This window comes from Cloeon dipterum, chromosome 4 (assembly GCF_949628265.1).
Source record: "Cloeon dipterum chromosome 4, ieCloDipt1.1, whole genome shotgun sequence".
Lineage (NCBI taxonomy): Eukaryota > Metazoa > Arthropoda > Insecta > Ephemeroptera > Baetidae > Cloeon > Cloeon dipterum.
Genome location: NC_088789.1, coordinates 390,711 through 410,883, shown reverse-complemented (window position 1 = coordinate 410,883; position 20,173 = coordinate 390,711). Strand labels below are relative to the sequence as shown.

General features: G+C 38.2%; 3 protein-coding genes across 7 annotated transcripts in view; 1 reads left to right on the top strand and 2 right to left on the bottom strand.

The window, feature by feature from the left end:
• Nucleotides 1–3,028: 3,028 nt before the first annotated feature.
• Nucleotides 3,029–3,619, bottom strand: LOC135942234 (forkhead box protein O4-like). The gene has a single exon (XM_065488247.1). It carries the CDS (start codon nt 3,617–3,619, stop codon nt 3,029–3,031), a length of 591 nt encoding a protein of 196 aa, XP_065344319.1.
• A 1,308-nt stretch (nt 3,620–4,927) lies between these two features.
• Nucleotides 4,928–7,050, bottom strand: LOC135943532 (rhythmically expressed gene 2 protein-like). Its single transcript, XM_065490101.1, has 2 exons — nt 6,575–7,050; nt 4,928–5,679 (listed from the first exon to the last, which is right to left on the bottom strand). Exons 1-2 carry the CDS (start codon nt 6,848–6,850, stop codon nt 5,239–5,241), a joined length of 717 nt encoding a protein of 238 aa, XP_065346173.1. The 5' UTR covers nt 6,851–7,050; the 3' UTR covers nt 4,928–5,238.
• Nucleotides 7,051–9,175: 2,125 nt separating this feature from the next.
• Ddr (discoidin domain-containing receptor 2) overlaps nt 9,176–20,173 on the top strand; it is a 110,025-nt gene continuing 99,027 nt past the window's right edge. For all 5 annotated transcript variants that reach the window (XM_065488952.1, XM_065488951.1, XM_065488953.1 and 2 more), the window contains exon 1: nt 9,176–9,339. The gene's annotated coding sequence lies outside the window, so the exon portion shown is untranslated. The remainder of the gene's footprint in view (nt 9,340–20,173) is intronic.

Here is a 20,173-nt window from a genome sequence, read left to right as displayed (position 1 = left end):
CGTCCTCGCTCTTAAAGAGTGCCCTCAGGGGCAAGATAAGAAGAGTGGTTGGCTTCGTCTCCTGTCCTCGTTGGGTTGCTACATCGACAAAACTAGTTGTCATATGTGGTGAGTGAACTAGTTTTTGTACAAAAAATAAGGCATTCCAGCAACAGCAGAGACATTATTTTTCATCCCCTTCCCCAAAAATTCAAGGAAATTGTAAATAGCCCATATTTTAATTTAAGGCTGCAGTATTTTTATGCTACCATCTATCAAAGACCCATCCTTAAGACGTAACTCCCTTCCAGCCATTTTGAGGGTGTGTTTACATTTTTGTTTAATGTTGGCAATTCGAACAATGATGAGTATCGCTCAATTGAGCTATTATTTAGTCCTGTCAGATCGCACCTTAAATGAGCGGAACAATCAATAATAATCATATTAAAAATTTATATGATATATTTTATTTCCATTGAATGCAGATAGGGTTTACAATAAAAGATTATGGGGTGTACTAAATCAAGCAGAGATTTTTAAAATGTTTAACTGTATGGAAAAGTAAATATTAATAAATTCCGACCTTTACATGTGCTTTTTCTCGTTTTCAAAAACCCCAACCAATTACCAATTTACAAACACATTCATTTATGTAATTGGTCTCATGTGGAGTCGAGAGGCATGAAAAGAGTGGGTATTCAATTATTTTACGAGGATTCTTAATTGCTATGTACTTGAAGTCAATTAATTTCGGAAGAAATGCACACGCGCTCTTGACAACATTAGCCAAAGATTTTAATCAGATTTTCGTGCATGGAAAAGTATTATACGCTACTTGCTGATTTGCACCTTTCCAGCATGTGTGATTTTGCTTCACGGTACGAATTCTAGCGTTCCAAAAAAAAAAGTCCTCGGTGCGGAGGCAAGTGGCCCTTGAGTGGGCTGGGTCCCTGCTGCGCCCATGTTATCCGTTCGCGGTGTTATTGGGACCCAGGTTTCAGCATTCGTGCTAGTGCAGTGCGCGCCTTTCCCGCTCCGAGAGGACAGGCCTAAAAAGAGCAAAAAAACAACTTGTAGAACATTGAAGCGTACAATAGAGACGTACATTTTAACCAAGGCTTAAAGTTTTATTTTAAATCCGTTTTTTAACAGAATAAACAGGATTTAGCCAGTCATCTGCTAAAAATTTAATGAAAAATGGAATATTAAATCAAAATAGATATTTAATTTAAAAAATTAATTATTTTTTTGCGTATGAGTCATATTCATAAATAATTCTAGCAAATACACTGAGGTAAGTCACATTCATCCTATTATTGCTCAAATTTTAACATTGATTATTTGTGTTTCAACATTTAGTGTTGATTTCAAATATGATTATTTGAAGTGAACGAGATAATTAACTAGCTTTATAGTAATAATGTCAACTATTCTTTGCTGCATATATTTCTTCATTTGGGTTTAAAGAAAAAAAACGTGCTAATAATTTCTCACAAATATATTTGGATAAGTTTTGATTTGCATGTATGACGTTTCGCGTCGAATAATTTGTTACAGGAATAATTGAATGAAATTTCACGTAAGGTTTTTTACTCAATTAAGTCGGAAACAAGTCAAGCACCTTTCCTCCTGGTTTGCGTGAATTTTACGGCGACTCGGCAACAGTGTGTTGATTCATCGCTGGAAGGTTATGCAACCTGCTTCTAAGCACTACAAAGCGGCACAGCAGTTTCTTTCCCGGTGCAAGTGAGAGATTTTTATTGAATGACTGCAATTGATTAGGTTGGTTCACGCAATTTACTAATATATTTATTTATTTTATTAAATCATATTCAAAAAATTATATATTGTATTTCCGTGTATTTCTTTAAACTTATTTATTATTCATGTATTATTCGACCTGAGTGGCTGTCGTGGCAGAAACATTTGGATCCGTCATTATTTTGGCAAGGAAATAATCAGATACATGTTTCAAGGTTAAATTGAAAATAGATTGAAATAGATTAAACAACAGATTATGCGTAATCTCGCGGAACTCGTATTATTTGCTCATTCATGTCATTCTAAATCAGCCTCATTGTGTCTGTCAGCGGTCTGTGTTTGGGGCTCGGGACGTATACTGTTGCTCCGTTGAAATTCGCTTTTAGGTTCTTGTGGGCGTCTGTCTAGAAGGGGCTCGTGTCACATGAGTCATAGTTGAGTAATTCTTATATCCTTTTTTAGCATACGTATGACGCATATAAATACAAATTGTAGATTTAGATTTCCTTGTCTGTGATGCTCAAAGCAAAAGCATAAAGACACAAATAATTTAACCTTGAACCTTATCAAGCTGATTGTTTTAAGTTGCTGGCGTTTAGATTAAATTTTATTATTGTTTTGATTGATTTTTTATATTATGATGTTTTATATTTTAATTTGAAAATTAAAAACACGAAACAAAATTCTAAATATTTATTTTTGCTTTGATTTCAGATTTCAGACTAAATCCTGCTGCTGGGCAATCTTCACTTAATATACTCTCCTTTGACGAGCTGAAATCAAAATCGGTTAGTAAGCCAATCGCCGTAGAATCGTGAAAAATTAAAAAAATATTCTCCAACGTTTCTACGGCAAAAAGCTGGACAGATTATATATATATAAACATGCGCAGTAACCCGTATCAAGAGCAATGCAGACATTTGCGAAGCAGTAAGACTTTGCCAAAGTCCAGCATGCACGGTGAGAGTTACATATAGTTGCAAAATCATCGCATCATTGTGATGAAGTAAGCGAGTGGATCAACAGAAAAGGGAATAAATAAATCAGAACAAAAAGGTATGTGACTTTTTCTAATATTTATTTCAAAACTTTTCGCACAGTAAAAATGTTTTCCAAATCTAGATTTAAGTTGTAACAAAATAATACAGGCCAAGAATCATAATATGCAACCTTTTTTTATTTATATATCGAAATAGAATTTTCAAAATTTACGCAGGAAACAGGAAAAATTAAGAATGCAAGGATAAGATTTGCAACCGCAACAAGCAGTAAAATATATTATGTACCATCACAAATTGTGGTATGTAGCGGCTTCTTCGAGAATAATATCTATATCTCCCAAACTATTAATGCTGCCTTGGGGCGGATGGAAGTTTTCAGGCTCCTCCTCAAGTTCGCTGGTCATCGGAGTTGTGAAAATGCTCGTAAAGTCAAAATCTCCTGGATTAATTTCAATTTCATAAGGACAAAATCCTTGAAAATATTCCTTTAGAGTTTGCTGTTCTTGCACCTGGTATTCCAAAGCCAGTGTTACATTTTGCGCAACAGTTTGATTTGACGCCACGGCTGATTTTCTCGGTCTCCCTCGCCCCCTCTTGAGCGGCTGCTCTGCTTTCAGCTTCCACAATCCGGCAGGCTTGCCAGGCTCACGCTCAAACTTGTCCTTTTGGAAGGACAAAGTGTGGCGGATCGAGTTTTTCCAGCCCCGAGACTCCTCCTTTCCAGCCAAATCTTGAAAATAAGGCTTATGGTTGATCAGGTACTGGTAGATTCCTCCGAGTTGAAGCTTCTTTTCAGGACTGCTTTCAATGGCCTCGGCGATCAATTCGGCGAGGGTTTCCTTGCCCCGTTCGTTGATTGCAGACACGACAAAACCCATTTTTGTTTTCAGGGAGGACCTTAGAAACAAATAACCTCTATTTTATTTTAATTAAATTTCGATAGTTAAAATGATTTCTAACAATGCACAAGTGTTTGAATAAGAGAAAAATAGTTACCTCAAACTGTTGTTTGGTAATGAAAACCTGTAGGCGATGCTGTTTGATTGATCTATAATACCCGTTTCCCTCATGTGACAAAATTAAATGATACGTTAGGAGAAACATCCCTGAATTTATATAGTGATCAAGGATAGTTGTTTACAAATTTTGCACCGCATTTATTAATTTGAGGCGTTTCATGAATTACAAAGAATAAATCATTCATCCGACCATACGTCATCATATGTGTGCATGCATTTTGTTGTAAATACGTGCTCAAACCACTTTCCCGCCTCCTTTGCGAGAAGAATTTATTTTAAGCAGCGCAGGGCAGGTCTACGTGACGAGTAAAAATGTTGACAATAATTTCGTTTTACTCTATGTTAGGGATCCCCCCACACAGACAGAAATTTATTTCATAAATTTAATTAAATTTCCCCTATGTACGTAAATGATGAAATTACCATTTTTATTAATTACCTAATTAATTTTTATTTATTAATTAATATAAGGGGTGCGGGAAAAGCAGCGCTAATCGAAATACACCTGTTAATTGTAATTTAATAATATTTTATTGTATTTATACAGTTTTTAAATTAGTTACACAATACTGAGCATAAAAATTTTAGTTTACCGCTCACACTTAGTAGGAAAGGCATATATTATTATTATGCAACAAAAACCTGTTAGGGGTCGTTGGTGGTAGCCTATCAATTGCACAACAAGCAGACACTTAATTTTCTGAGAAGAACCCTGCATTCAAGTTGGTTTTTGCTTCCGCAATTGCGAGATTTTGTTAGAATGAATTAATATATTTTCTAAACAATTATCAAAACATAATTGGCAATTTATAAAATTCTTAGATGAATCGAAATTAAAAATTTTAAAAAGTCTTTTAAAAACTAGAATCAAAGTCTTACAAAACCACTGTGCATGTGGGTCACAGGTCGCAGCGTGTCAAGTTATTTATACAATAGCATGTTGTGCAATAGGCTCGGATTTTTCTTCCCGCTGCTCCTCTCGTTATGTCTTCTTTTATATTTCTTTATTTGACCTAATTTTTTCAATGATTAAGCTAGATTTCTATCGCAGTTTCCTAGAGAAAGGTGCGCCACTCGCTTGAAAAAAGAGAAAAATGTTCGCAACGAACCTTCAGCCATATATTTCCGTTTAAATAATTATTAAAGAGGGAAAAAATGAAAATAACCTTTTAAGTTTCAACGGCAAACGAATTAAATCAAATTTATTCAAATAACATATTATCTCTCACATATGCATCGGCAAAAGAGGCATCTCTATCAAAAGTTTTGTGATATATCATCTTAAGAATAACAAGAATTAAATTCTATCGACAATAAATTCCATTCTAGCAACTATATTAAAGCACTAATAACATCACAAACAGCCATCAAATTTCGTGTCAGGGCTTTATTTTATTAGAAACTCTCTAAAAATTATTCTTTTCACTAACCAGCTGGCCCTTTTCTTTGTTAAATACACAAGTTTAGATCTAATTTGCTCATTTGATTTCAGTACTATTTGGCAGCAAGTGCTGGCGGAGTTGTTCGAGCGAGCCTTCCGCCGCACCTTTGACGTCGTCGCGCAGCAGCCAGGCATTCCAGCCGGCGTCCCGTGCGCCCTGGACGTCGAGGAGGACGTCGTCGCCGACGTGAAGGGCGTGCTGGGGCTCCAGCCCCTCGATTCCGGCCATCAGCAGGGCTTTGTCGAAGATGCGGCGCTCCGGCTTCGAGTGGCCGGCCTCGTAAGACGTCAACACGAAGTGGAAGTATTGCGACAGTCGGGTGGCGTCCAGAACGCCGTGCAGACGCGGATCCCAGTTGGAGATGACGCCCAGGGTGAAGCCACCCCTCGAATTGAGCGCTTCCAGCAGCGGCGCAGCCCCTTCTCGCACGGACCAACACGAAGCGTCTGAGAACTGGTTTATTAAATTGTCGGCCAACTGAAATCAGAATAAAGATTTTTAACATTCAACTAAGAGAAAAATAAATTAAATGATTTTGATAAAAATAAATCATTTATTTGTAAATTTAAATTTTTTTAACTCTATATAAATTTTTACCTAAATTTATTTAAATAGAATAAATTACTATGGTAACATATTATTACGATGCTGAAAATCTAATAAAATTAATTAAATTGAATTTGGTAGAATTTAATAATTTATTTATTTTCATGGGTAATAATTGAAGTTATTGAAGTGTTATGTGGAATTGTCTATTGGCTACTTTTATTGTTTGATAAGCCGCATTAACTTATATTTTTCTTCCCTTTTCGATCGAAATTGAGCCAAAACTGTTATTGCTTGCTTCCGAAAGGGGAAGTTTTTACGGGGTCGAAAATCAATAAAACCGAATTAAAAAAAAAACTAAGCAATCAGTAGCTATTTTCAAGGTGAATCGAATGAGACCCATTACGGCCTATTAAAAATGAAATTAAAACAACAATTATCGTTTTTTGACCGGCCCGCGGGCCCGAAAGGCCCCATGAACTCCAATTAGGTCGATTTATACTCCGTTTGACGAGGAATTTAATAAGCATCAATTTTGTTTTTTATTTAGACAAATCGGAGCCACACCGCCCAAGATAATGATTTTCAAAGTCCCTTAAACGTCTCTCACGTTATTTAATCTGAAAATTTGCATCTTTAATTCATGAAAATTTATTTTTAGAAAAAAATTCTACTCATATTTTGATCATTAATTTTGACAGAGAACAGAGAACTATGCGAATTAAAATTAACTCGGAAAATGTTACTTCTAAATTTTTAATATTTTTAAATCCGTGGATTGACAAAAAAAATCAATTTCGCCACTATAAAGGTTAAAAATACTAACGAAGAAAAGCGTTTGGTGGTCGGTGTCGACGCCGGCGTCGACGAACGTCCTGATGACCGTCTCCTGCCACCAGGGGCGCCATCCCTCCTGTCCGAGTCCAAAGTTGGGCTTGGCCAGGTTCATGTGCTTCCACTGGCGTCGAAAGGCGGCCTGCAGCTTGTCAGGGTGGACCCTGAGGCCGAGCTGGGCGGCCGCCCCGGCGTACAGCACCCCTGGCGACTGTGCGAACCTGAGCAAGGTGCCGGTCACGTCGAAGGTGACCAGCCGGCGCAGCATCCTCGTGCTCTACCTCATCTTCCTGCTCTGTTTACCAAACACAAGGGCTCAGGTTGCGCCTGATTGGTTGAGCAGAAGCAGCCAGCCTCCGCCCCCTCGCCCCTCGACCTCCGCAGGTGGAAAATGGAAGACCTGACAGTGAATTGGAGCACCTGCCGCGGCTATGGATGAGTTTACGTCTCCTGCGAGTCCTGCGACAGCGCCATCTGGCGGGCGCCGATCGGGCTCCTCCTTCTCCAGCGGCACGTGCTGCGCCGCTCGGCGCCGACGAGAATTCCTTGAAGAAGGCTTTAGCAGCAAGCGGGAAGGGAAAAGATTTTTGTACGTGGAAAATGCTTTTTTTTGTTAAATTAATAAAGATCGATACAGGGCGACAGTTGAAAATTATTTGAATTGTTTGATGCAACTATATCAATTTGTCCTACAATCTGCAATAATAATAAATAAAATAATCTTTCGCGGTTAATTGGTTTATAATATGTATATTTGTCCCACTTATTATATGTACAATTACAGTACCCCAGCTATGACAAACAAGAACTGGTGGCTACCTTATTGTAAAGATCGATGTGTTTTTACGAGATACTCTTTCCATGGTTATCATTTTCTGTTATGTAAAGACAAACGTTTTCATCTAGATGTTTCTGCTAATTGTGTATGCCAATTCTGCGATGAAGTCTGCATAGACATGCATCATTTCCTCAATTGCAAAAATAATACAACTACCTTATTTCAAGCTGCTAATTATAAGAAAGTGGATCAAAATAATATCGTTATATAATGTAGTCTGTGTTGGTGTCTAATAAATACAATAAATAATAATATATACAATTACCTTTGAATGTTTGAATATTAATTGTCTCATTTCCTAAATGTGCTGAAGGTGACTGTTATGTATACATATAATACAAAATGATATAGTCTGAAGAAACTAATAACAAATAAATTATAGCTAAAATTATGTTAATATATGTATAAATTTTCCAATAAATACAAAATACAAGAAAATGTTAAAACTATTTAATTATTTACTATAACTTTTTATTCTTGTTTATTCTTATGTTCTAGTCAAACAATAAAATAAAATAAATTATAAGGTCATGCATAGCATTACAAAGGGTGAACAGTACTAGCGAAAAATTGCTAAAACGATCCATCACTGGGAATATCAAAATAATTTTAGAAATTAAATAAAATTTTATAAACTAAACATTCATTTAATTTGATTAATTACATTAAACTCAAATATTAAGACTAACAATTATTAGTGAATATTTATCTCTTATTAAATTTTGTAATTCATTTAAAAAATAGATAGTGGAATTTTCAAAGTACTGGAGAGGACGCTTTGAGAATTTTTTATTGAAGAATTGAAAAAATTCCTGTGGTGCGTGGCGCCGAGACGAAATGAGAAAGAATGCGGTTTTCTCGACGCACGCTCGAAATGCGTTTTGTTTAATTTAATTTAGGGTGGCGGGGGCGGCGTGGAGGGCTCTCGAGAGAAGGGGGCGGCGAATTTGCGAGCAAAAACACATGCTGCCAGCCTCCTTAATGGAGTTTATGTATATTCAGCCCCGACTCGGAGGAAGCACGGAAGAGAGACGAGAGCGCCGCCGCCGGCCCGAGAACCGAGAACACATAATAAAACACGCGACGCCGAGCAGGAGCACTTCTCGACGTGAAAAATTAATGGAACTCGACCGCGTGTGTTTGGAGAGGAGGCAGCACGGCGCGCACCAAACACCAAAACGTCAAAGCAATATTCGTTGCTGCGCTCAGCCTGCACATTCCGCCTCTAACAGTAAGATGAGCGTTTGGGGAAATTGCAAAAATGCGGCGACGATCACCGTGGATCGCTAGGTTTTTTGGCTGAAAAGCCGAATTTTCCGGTTGTTCAGCGAAAAAAGCGAAAGCTAAATTTCTATAAAATAAAAAATCAATACATTATTAAAAATTTAAAAAAAATAAGAGATGATTTCAAAATATTAAAAATATATCCAGGTATTTTTTGGGACCATTGTCAGTTCCTTTCTTGTTAAATTGTGATTTGTTTAGACTTTAAACAAAAATTACCAGTGAAAATAAAAATAATTTTTTTTTCTCCACATTGTTTAAATAATAAAAATTTCGAATTACTCAATCGGACAAATAAAATCAAAATGAAAGTCCGTACGAGCGTTCACGATCTGCATGAAATCGCGAGGTTGATTAATCTGGAGAGTTGCCGGGCGCGAAGTGTGTTTACATAGAGGGCTCTGGGGCAGTGGAGAGCGGCGGCGTGGAGCGGAGCCGCGGCTCCGTCACGTCAGTTCAGTGCATCCCGCTGAGTCGTGGACTACACACTCGATTGTGCTCACTCCGCCTGCCTGCCGCACGCCGCGAACGGATCGCTCGATTGTGCCGAAAAATATAAAACACTCTCGTGCCACCATTTATTTGCAACGCCCTCACCTAGACGACTTAGAATCAACAACCCCCAGTGAACAAAGGTAAGAATAAAACCACCCTTGGTTTTTTTTATTTAAATTAAAATAAAAAATTATTAAAAATTGCTTCACTTTTGAATTCAACTCTGCTCGAAATGAACAATCCTGTTGGAACGAAATTGCAACACACGAAAATAAATATTCCTTGATAGGAGTGACACGAAATAAATTATTATCGAGTTGAGACATCTTCCTTATCGGGCGTTTTTCTCGAAACGTCTCAATTCCGAGACGGATTCGGGATTGCATTCCTGCTGGCACCGAGAGATGCAAGAGGCCGTGAATCATCTGATGACTGCTTTTTTATTGCACTTCTTGTCTTCTTGCACACACTGCACGCAGGCTTGTGTTTAAAAATGGCTAAAAATAAACGATTACGCCATTTACGCCGGCCGGCCGGCTCAGCAAAGTGCACTATAAAAAGCGGCAGTGAGTTATGCGAATTTAAAGACGTGCAATAATAAAATAACATTAATGCATGCTCGGCCGGCAACCGGGCCGATAAATTATCGCGTAAGAGAAATTTAAATATATAACCCGGATTTTTTTCTTAATAAAAATGGATGATGAAAATTGGAGTTGAAAGTCGTCGTTGGTAATATGAATAATTTCTTTAGAAATTTTCGCCATTCACAATTTTTAAGGAAGCGTCAATTATTTATTTACTTGTCGCAAGTCGTAATGCAAGCGTTGTTGTTACATTAAATTTTAATATTTCACATTTCGTCATTTTTCTCTTCAGTTTCAGAATTTTAAAATTGTTTAAAAATGCTTGTTCTGAGGACACAGTAAAATTTATATAAACAAAATTTTAATATTTTACTCCAAGAAATAACTGACATTTTAGTGTCCAAAACTGGGAAACAAGGAAACTTCGGATCTGAACGCGGTTTTTATATTTATTTTATGAATAATGAAAATTTTAATTAATTTTATTTCTCAAAATTTACAGCAATTGAATGAAAACCCTTATGCTTGGCCAATTTGAATGTTTTCTGCAACCTTTTTCTATTTGTAACGCTATTTAACAGTGGCATTAATATTAAAAAATGTGGTTTAAAATATGCTAAAATTGCTGAAAGGTAAAAAAATAAAATCATTCGAGATTAATCACTGATTTAAATTTAACTATCTGTTTTGCTGTGGGGCAGGCGATAAATTATTCAATTTATGAGAAGGAGTGCTCGTGGCGGGTAACTCAATTAGCGCGGTCAGGGCGGAGTGCTCGCGTCTCAGGTCTCAGGTTTGCTGCAGGGAGGTCTGCTCTGCGGCTCTAATAACCAATCAGTCCCACGTATGGGAAACAATCGTGCGTAATGATGCATTGTTGCCCGACAATAACACTCATCTCGTATTCCCCGCTAATTTATTGCTGCTCATGATCGGCAACGAAACAGCACGAAATCTCTCTCCGAGAGGCACGCCGCGCGATCAAAAACGATCCGTGCACACCGATTTCCAGTTCCAACTTCACTTTGAATGATTGTCAGAGCATCGAGACACAATAAGGAAACATTTTGCATTTAAAATCGAAATAAATAGGAAAGAAGAGAATACATTTTATTCAATTAATTCTTAGAAAATGAAAAAATCACGTCAAACTGAAAGGAAAAACAGAATTTTGGGGGAAATAATAAATCACGTAATAATTCATCAGTTTTGCATAATTCCTTCGTTTTCAAAACAGATGGTGCCACCGTATACTTTGGATTTTAAGGCAAAATGTTTTAAGATATACATGTTAAATGGGAGAAAACATTTATAAAAGAGAAAAATTTGGGACTAAAATCTGTCAAAAACTCGCCCTTAGTTTCGTTATATTTATTTGCATATATACAAACATAACATTTTTTATAAATTTGAAGAAAAAACATCATCGGGGTTTAAATATGGTCATTTTGGAGAGGGTGATGAGGGTTGAGCGTTGAGCACTTTTAAATCCCTGCAGATCATTAGGGTAAGTGAAGACGAGTCGAACGGTGTGCCGTTTTTGCAACTCTGACTGTTAGAAATCAAGATATGGCGAATACAAAATTTACCCCTGAGTGTTCTAAGCTGCCAATAGATGGCGCCAGCGAACACTTTCCATTTTAAGTTATTTTCGCTGTGATTTGAGACTCAATCCTGCCACTGTGCATTCTTCACTGAATATATTTTCTTTTGACGTGCTGAAAGCCAAAATCAGTAATGCCAATCGCCGTAGAATCGTCAAAACCACATTTTTTAGATAAAACATTTTCCGACGTTTCTTCGACGAATGGCTGGACTGATTTTTGTTTTTAGCACGTCTAAAGAAATATTTCTAGAAGCAGAATGCACAGCAGCATGATTGAGTCTTAAATCACAGCGCAAATTAAGTAAAATCGAAAGAAACCACTGGCGCCAATCTATTGCTGGATTCGAAAAACAGTGAACTGAATTTTTCTTGCGTTTTTTACAAAATAATCTCCAATTTAAATGAAAATGAACAGATATAATCTGGAAAATAAGCTATATATTTTGATCCATGCGATAAAACAAGAAATCGGCCGATCGTGTCAGGATTGGAACTGTGCGCAGAAACAGAGATCGCGTCTTATTTATGCGAGTCTCGTTTTGTTTGCGTATAGCCTCGGCAGGCTGACTAATGTTATGCGACGAGAAAGAGCGAGAGGCTTGATTACATTAGAGGCTGCTCTCGCGTCTCTCAATCTCGCGTTCGTTCCTTGGTTCGTCTTCCTGGCGAGCCTGCTGCACGCCTCTCGTGAATAAAAGATTATCGCATCGGAAACGACACTCTCCAGCTACTGATTTATTCCCTTCACTCAAAACTACTGCAATACTATCGCTCCTTCCTCTCTTAAAACGCGGAATTAACCGCAATCAAAACAAGGCATTAAAAATAAAATTTAGGTTTGCAATATTTAAAAATTGTCAAAATCATTGAATATAATTTTTCCAGCTCTGTTCGTGAATCAGGAAAGGCTGTTGTAGCTTCGAAATAAAAACGCAGAATCCTTTGAATAAAAATTAAATTTAAAATTTTGCTCAATTTCTATTTAATTTTGCACACGTTTCTTTCGCTTTTTTCCCGACTCTTTTCAACCTGTAGTCTTCAATAATTTGATTTGATTTCGGTTTGATTCGGGGATCTAAAAATGTCAGCAAAGAAGAGAGAAAAATAAACTTCCAATAAGTATCATAAAATCCAATCTTTATTAAACTTTTGACGAAGATACAAAATATATTAAATTAATAATTTTTGCAATTTTTGCAATTTTTCATTAATAAAAACTTATTCCACCATGCAAATTAAAAAAATTATAGTTACACAAATTTTTTGTTGATAAACGGAATTTTACAATTTCAATATAAATTTTTTTTTTAAAAAATAGCAATAACATCTGATAAAATAGTTTGCATTTTGGTCTGAATATATGTAAAAGTCATTACATATCATTCATGCGTAAGTCTTTAACACCAAATTTTGCACAACGATGTTCATTACTGCAGTAATAAAAAATTGAAGAGCAGTGTCAAAGATTGTAACCACGTCAGTTTACATTTTAAACACCCGTCAGTCAGCAGATTGTCAGAGAGGATGTTTGCAAATCGTTCTGTGCCATCGACGAGGCGCGATTCAGAATTTTTTGCAGCGACAGGAAGCTGGCGGCGCGAATATATCACTTGGCAATAAATGCACTCGGGATTATTTACGATCCGGGCTAATTGATCCGAACGAAGAGCACAGCACAGAGATAATAATTCCAGTCGAAACACGGGCTGATTTACGACGTTTTCATCGCGTCGACTTGTTGAACACGAAACCCTAATCACAAGACGCAAAAACAAACCGTTTTCATCACTCACTGCGGGGAGTCGGCCGCGGCGCTCGACTCATTAAAATGAATAAATATATGAATGTATGGTACGGAGGCGCGCGCGCGAGAGAGGCAAATCTGTGCTGCGCGCCGCAAAGACAACGCCATAAATATGACGGGCGAGTCCGAGCAAGCAAATTGGCCCTTTTCCACGCCTCATTTGCATGTGATGTGTGTCTGTGTGTAAAGTCAAACTCTCTCTCTCACTAGCTCAGGTTTTATTTACAGGTGTTTATTGCGGGTTGACACCGTCATAAATGCGAAAACAAACGGCGAATCGCTCTTGTCTCGAGCCTGCATTACGCCCTGAGTTATATATAAATATGAGTCGCCTTTTCTAGAGAAGGTGAGCCGGGATCGATGCGAGATAAGATTAAAGATCAGCAGGAGGACAGAAATAATTTTAAAAAGTGTTGCTCTTATTTCTCTTTCATTCCAAACGGTTTTTTCACATGCGAAGATGGATCAACTATTTTGGTGAAAAACAACGTCCCTGATGATCAGGATTTGCAAAAAGCCGCATTTTGTTTTCAGAATAAAAAAGGCAATTAAATTTTAAATTGAATTTGGTTTTTAAATTTGGAAAAGGTGCTTAAAATTTTTAATTATGAACTTTGCAGAAAATTTCATAGAAGTGAAATGACTTGTTTTCAAGAAATTCCAACTCGAAAACCTTTTTATTATTTTTGCAACTCCCAATCTCGGGTTCTAAGCATCAAAATTCCAAAAACTACCCACCCTTGGACTCGTCTCAACCTACCCTGAGCAGCTGAATGGTTTAGGGGGTGCATGCACCCCTCCCCTTTCCTCCCCATTGCTGCAATTTTGATAATAAGCGATTACCGTTCCTGGCGCCGCTAAGTGTTGCATCTTTAAAGCTGTATGGCAACTTAGGGGTGGAGAGCCCTTTAGCTAGTCAGGGGAGGTCAAGACTCAAGACGAGTCCAACGGTGGTTAGTTTTTGCAATTCTGATAATTAGAACCCAAGATTAGGAGGTGCAAAACCCCAAAAAAATTTTTTAATGTTTGAAGTGGATCTCTTGAATTAAAAAATCAAATGAAAAGAATTAGCAGAGTTGATGTTGAAAGATCATGATTTAGCATTATTAAAAGTTTTCTAAACAACGAGTGAAAGGAGAGGAAAACTAATTAGCAGCAAGTCCATTTGGCTGATTACTCGGCCAACGTTGTTGATTCAGCTTTCAATAGGGGAAAACTTCAGAGTTTGCTGGAATATAAATTATTGTCGGCGTGCAATCAATGCGAGCTAGCGGCAATTGCATAAACTTAAATAGAAAAAAATAAAATGCAGATTGATTGAATGCGCAAATGCAAACTTTCCGGCTCGCGAGGAAAATTAATCCGCGCGCCAGCGTTTGAATCGCAAATCAATCGAAAGAGTTGCTCTATATTTTTTGATTGCGTCTCGCGAATAATTTATCAAGACGATGGAGGCCGGAGAAGCCTTTTCCCTTTTCCACCTGCCCGATATTAAAGGCCGTAAATAAAACAGGACGGAGGAAAGAGCACACACACATTCCAATTTTTTCGCTCCGCCGCCCGACATCCATCTCACCTGCGTCTCCCTTTGCATTCGTCCTTTTTCCCCCGACCGCAATGTGCCGAAATGGAATTTCACCAAATGGAAAAGTACGCCACGCGCGCCGCTACTCCTGTAAAAGACACTCTCCAACGAAACCAAAACAAAAATCGATCGTGTGCACCAACGGTATCAACTTGCTTCACTCTTTTCGCACAATCAAGTTTTTTTTTTATTCTTAAATTCAGTTTCGGTGAAAATGCCCCATGCCCAATTTTTATGCAATTTTTGCGAAAATTTAAAATTATTTTATAATAGTAAAAAAACGACCTTGCAAGAGTGAAAATTAAAAAATGTGCAGCGTTTGACCTTATTTTCTTTGCGGATTTCGAATCCTTTCGTCGAGATCTGTCCAACAGCGTATGAAACCTTTCAGGGAATTTAATAATAATGATTTATCTATCGGAATCAAGTATTTTCTGGGATTTCCAACCTTCGAACCTCCTCTTACTGTTTATTTCTCTTTTTTAATTAATTTTAAACTCTCAATGTGCACCACCCGAGAGAAAATTAATTAAAAACAATAACCACGCGTGAACGTTTTCGATTAATCGTTTCAATTGCAGCAGCGGGTACTCTGTTAAATTGAACCGGCTTTTGTTTCAAACGTACAAGGCTCAGCTTTTTATTGTCCAGAAAGTCGCGAGATTTGCGTTCGCCGCGAGTGGTGGTGGCGGCGGCGGCGGTGGCGGCCGAAACACGGCACCGCTAATCATCGATCCGACCACTCACTTGTGAGTTTTCTACCCTCTTTCCACACACAAAACACACACACACACACACCCTCCTCACCTGACTGACTGGCTGGCTGACGGGCGAATGCTGCTGTAGCTTTTACTCTACGTCAAGGGTCGTTCACTTTAGTCAAAATATTATTTTTTAAATTTTTTGTAATACTTAAATCATTTTATTATTATTCAAGAAATTCAATTCGGTGAAATTGACCAATAGAGCCTTAACAAACCCGCAAAAAATAGTCATCAGGTGGCGCGACCTGAGGAAGGTCGGTGTCAGGCAAAGATAAATTATCGCCAAATGTGCTCGAAAGCTCTGAAAAAGCATGAATAAATAACCTGGGAATGGTACCCTGAGAAAGGTCGGTAGGGTAGGCTAGGGTACCGTAGGTCAAAGCCCCGTCCGAGACGTGTTTGATGAGGGGTCGTGGTCGAAGATCGGACAAATGGCTGAATATAAATAAAAATAAAACCTTATTTGAAAATTTCAACATTTTCCAAAATTCTGTCAAAAAATTCGCGTTTAACTTCCTGGTAAATGAAATCTTTCATATCAAATTGATTTTCAAGGCTCCATTAAATTTTGAATAATGGATACTGATTATCCTATTCAAGATCTACATTTTTTATGGAATAGAATCAAGATAACAGCGTATTTTGATTTCGATCAATTGATTTGTTTTCTCATTTTATTCTATTTTATTGTAAGAAAACCAGCCTTCCTACTTGAGTCTACGAGCACCTGTTTTGATTAATTATCCGGTTGGACACGCCGCACCCTGCCGTATTTATATTCACCGCAAAGTTTTTTTTCAATATCAATGTCGCGAAACGGCGGCCACAGCTGCTATGCGATCGGTTATCTGCATTTTGTCACGACTCGTACGAACAACACTTATTCTGACTCAACAATTAGTCGCTTGCACGAACTGCAAGTCACGTGCCAGTAATCACGTGCAAATGCAGTTTCAGCTTATTTAAAGCCTGTCGTGATTATCTCAATTGACATAATTCTAATTCCGTACCAAGGTCACAAGTAAAAACGCAGTTTTGCAGAGCTATTTTGAGTTTAAGTTTTTTTATGAATTAGAACATTTTTCCCACCCTACGGCCAATAGCAGAAGAATTATTTATTTTAAATACAAAAATGTGAAATGTGACATTTAAAACTTTTGTTTTCGGGGCTCAGGCGGGGCCCTGTCTATTGGACGGCGCCGGTTTTAGTACCAATCGATGTCCCTTGGTGGGGCGCGTCCGCCCGTGTTCGGTTTTCCTAAATCGGACCATTTTTCGAACTAGTGAGAATTTTTTCAGCTGATTTTTCAACAAAGTCAAATTTGCAAAAAAGGTTTTATTTTTGTTAAAATTCAGCAGTTCATCTTATCGTCGACCACAACCCCTTGTCAGACAGGTATTTGATTGGGGGTTTATCTGGGGTGCCTAAACGACCTATTTCAGGGTACCCCGACCTAAGATCCACTTAGAGGCGGTTTTTAACGATTTTCCAGTACTTTCGAGCACATTTGGTGATTACTCATCCATGCCTGTCACCAACCTATCTCGGGTCGCGCGTCATGAGGACAACTTATCAAAGGCCTCCAAAATTTGAACAATTTTTAAGCATTGTCAATTTTTAAAAGATTATTTTAAATTTACTGTTAAAAATATATTCCGGTTATCCAGCGTGCAGCAGAGAAGTGAGATTCAGTTTGAAAAAGAAAGCGCCGTTCTCACTCTGAGGTCGGTTTGGTCGACCCTCTGGTGCTTTCGTGACAATTAGTTTGTCGCGCACGCACCCACGGTGGCGCGAAAGGGAGAAATAAAAGTCACGTGTAAGTCATCAGGTACACACACAACGCAAAAAAGCCGCAGCGCACATTCTTCAAGTAGAATCAATATTCCAGCCTGCTTCTTCGCTCCCCCTGTGAGCCGCGCGCTAATTTCACCCCGTCGTGGTGGCACAGGGGGTAGTAGAGGTATAGAGCAAAAGTTGAGCGGCCGGACGATGATTGCCTCCGCCGCGCGTTTGATCCGCCGACACGGACTCAACTTTTTCCAATATGTGCGTCGATAAATGCGCTCTCGCGGATTATACGAGCTGCCGATTGTTGTAATATAATGAAGCAGCCCCGGCCTTTCAACTTTGCAGCCGCGCTCTGTTGCTGCTCCCACAACCACTGCGGTTTGCATAGATATCTTTTTCACTGAATATACAGCTATAAAATGAGCAGACAACTTACTTTTTAATCGGAAGAGCAACTTGCCTCTTTCATGAGATTAAAATAAAAAATAAAAAATTATTTATTTGTTAAATTGCTTTTATTTTTACCATTTTTAATATCACTTCAGGATTAATGGCTACCACAACTACATATTTCAAGGACCTGTTTCAGGATTGTCATTCGGCAGTTTTGCCTTTTTATTTGAATTGTACAGCGGCGAAAACCTGTGAAAAGACACCAAGTTCGATGAAATTGGGAATTTTCGAAATTTTTCCTCAGCGTCACGTCAGGGACACACTCTGATGGTCGAGTTTGACCTTCCCAGGTCTACCCTAGGACCTCTTGGTGATTCTAAGCAAATGAAATGCGAAATAAATAATTTAGACGAACAAGAGGCGAATTGCGCGTACAGGTCGAGCGACCTGGAGCCAGTTTTTAATTTTCAAACTCGAATTGCAGCAAAACTGTCGCAATTGCACCTATGAAACTTGGTGTGCTTGTTCAGAATTTCACGGGCAACATTTCAGCCCTTAATCCCGAAAAAATCGAAGGGGACTATCATCTCTTAATTTTAAATTTTCAAAAAAGGTCGCAAAAGGTGACCTTGACCTTCGACCTGCTAAATTTTTTTTCAAATTGAAAGGTTTTTCATGATAAAAAACTAGGTTAGGTAGTAAAACCTTCAAGGTGATACCTCAACGCAGTCAAGAGCTACAGTTTAGAATTCGTTTTTAAGAAAACCAAAAAAAGGGGACGCCCCCATTCCCCAGGTTAAAAAATTTGGAGTTTTAAATTAAAACACAACAACGCGAAGCAACCTGCTTCCAACGTGAACAATATTGATCGGCTGCAAAAGCAGTCGGGTAGAAAATGAATCGAGTCGTTTTTCTCGCCGATTACATCTTGTCTCGCGGCCGGAGACGAAAGAGATAAGGCAGTTAAAATCGCAATTAGCTTATTGCACGCGCGCGCACCGAGACAAGGTTGCACACAGGTGCTCTCAATTTGCGGCGCAGGCAAAACTTATCCTCACGTCGAGGCCGGGGCTGAATTAACGCTCGGATGTTTGAGTTGCGAACGAGTTCCGTCTTGATTAGCCCGAGCTGCAGCAGAATGTTGAAAGAGCAGCAAGCGTATATTACTAACTCTCGCGCCGAGTTCAATGTACCGTGCTGTTTGAGAAATTAAACTATCCGATATTTAAGTGCTCTTTGCTGTGTGCACAGAGCAAATACTGAAAAAGGAATGCTTGAACTGGTACCACAAGGAATTATCCAGTGGAGAGTCATATTGGTTTTATTTTTATATTTTCTGCGCGGAGTTGTTCAAAATGGCGGGTGTCAGAGCAAAATTTCATCAGCATTGAAAAATCTCACAACTAATTCCAAATTCATTTAAATTTCACTTTAAAGCTTCAACTTGAATAAATTTAATTTTAAGACACCCGCTGCGATTTAAGACTCAATCCTGCCTCTGTTCTTTCTTTTGACGAACTGAAAACTAAAATCGGTTAAGCCAATCGCCGTAGAAAAGTTGAAAAGGATTTAATATTTAAAAAAATAGCTCTTCACGATTCTACGGTGATTGGCTAAACCGATCTTGGTTTTCAGTACGGCAAAAGTAAAAATATTAAGTAAAAAATGCTGAAGAATGTCTGAAATCTCAGCCTCAAAATCCAAACACAACTGTCCAATTGATATTAATGTCCTAGCAGCGGCCATGTTTGCGCAAGAAATTAATCAAAACCACCTTGATTATAGTGTTCTTGCCATTGATCGTTGAATTTAAAGCACGAAACCATACAAAAAATATTTTCTTTAGAGATCTAAAGCTTTCTATTTATAAATCACATTGTTTTTGTTGACCGCGGATGCGTGTATTTAATTGTTTTTGACATTTCTCTAAACGAAGGATCGCGACCGCGTCGAAAAACCAATTTGGAGCATGTGTTTGAAGTAGTAGCGAACGGATTTCACACGCTGCAGACACAAAACAACAAAAACGAGCGGAGAGACATTAGATTTTAGTGTGTCGACAACCCTTAATAACAGAGCGTTTGACACGGCGAGTTACGTAAGAAAGCATAGTGTGTCGCTCGGCCAGACTGCGCTCAAATACAAAAGTCGACTGGCTGGCTGGCTGGCTGGCTGGCTGGCTGTAAACGTTCGCATTTGCAGCGCAGACAAAGAGAAACAAGAAAAGAAGACCGCTTGTTAGACTCGCGGACGCCGAGTGCTGTTGTTTCAATTTGAAACATTTTATACATCTTCTCTTCTAACGTGAGGTGACTGACTGAGAGACAATTTATAGAGGATCGATACAGGGTGTCAGTTGAAAATTATTTGAATTGTTGGATCGATGAACAATTTGTTCTATAATTTGCAATCATCAAAAAAGGACATTGACCCAATAAAAATTCTG

Bases quoted from the DNA above. Each gene is read 5' to 3' on its own strand.
- LOC135942234 (XM_065488247.1), bottom strand. From the start codon at position 3,619: ATGGGTTTTGTCGTGTCTGCAATCAACGAACGGGGCAAGGAAACCCTC.
- LOC135943532 (XM_065490101.1), bottom strand. From the start codon at position 6,850: ATGCTGCGCCGGCTGGTCACCTTCGACGTGACCGGCACCTTGCTCAGG. The intron at 5,680-6,574 runs GTTAGTATTTTT...TTCTGATTTCAG, and splicing joins ACCACCAAACGCTTTTCTTC to TTGGCCGACAATTTAATAAA.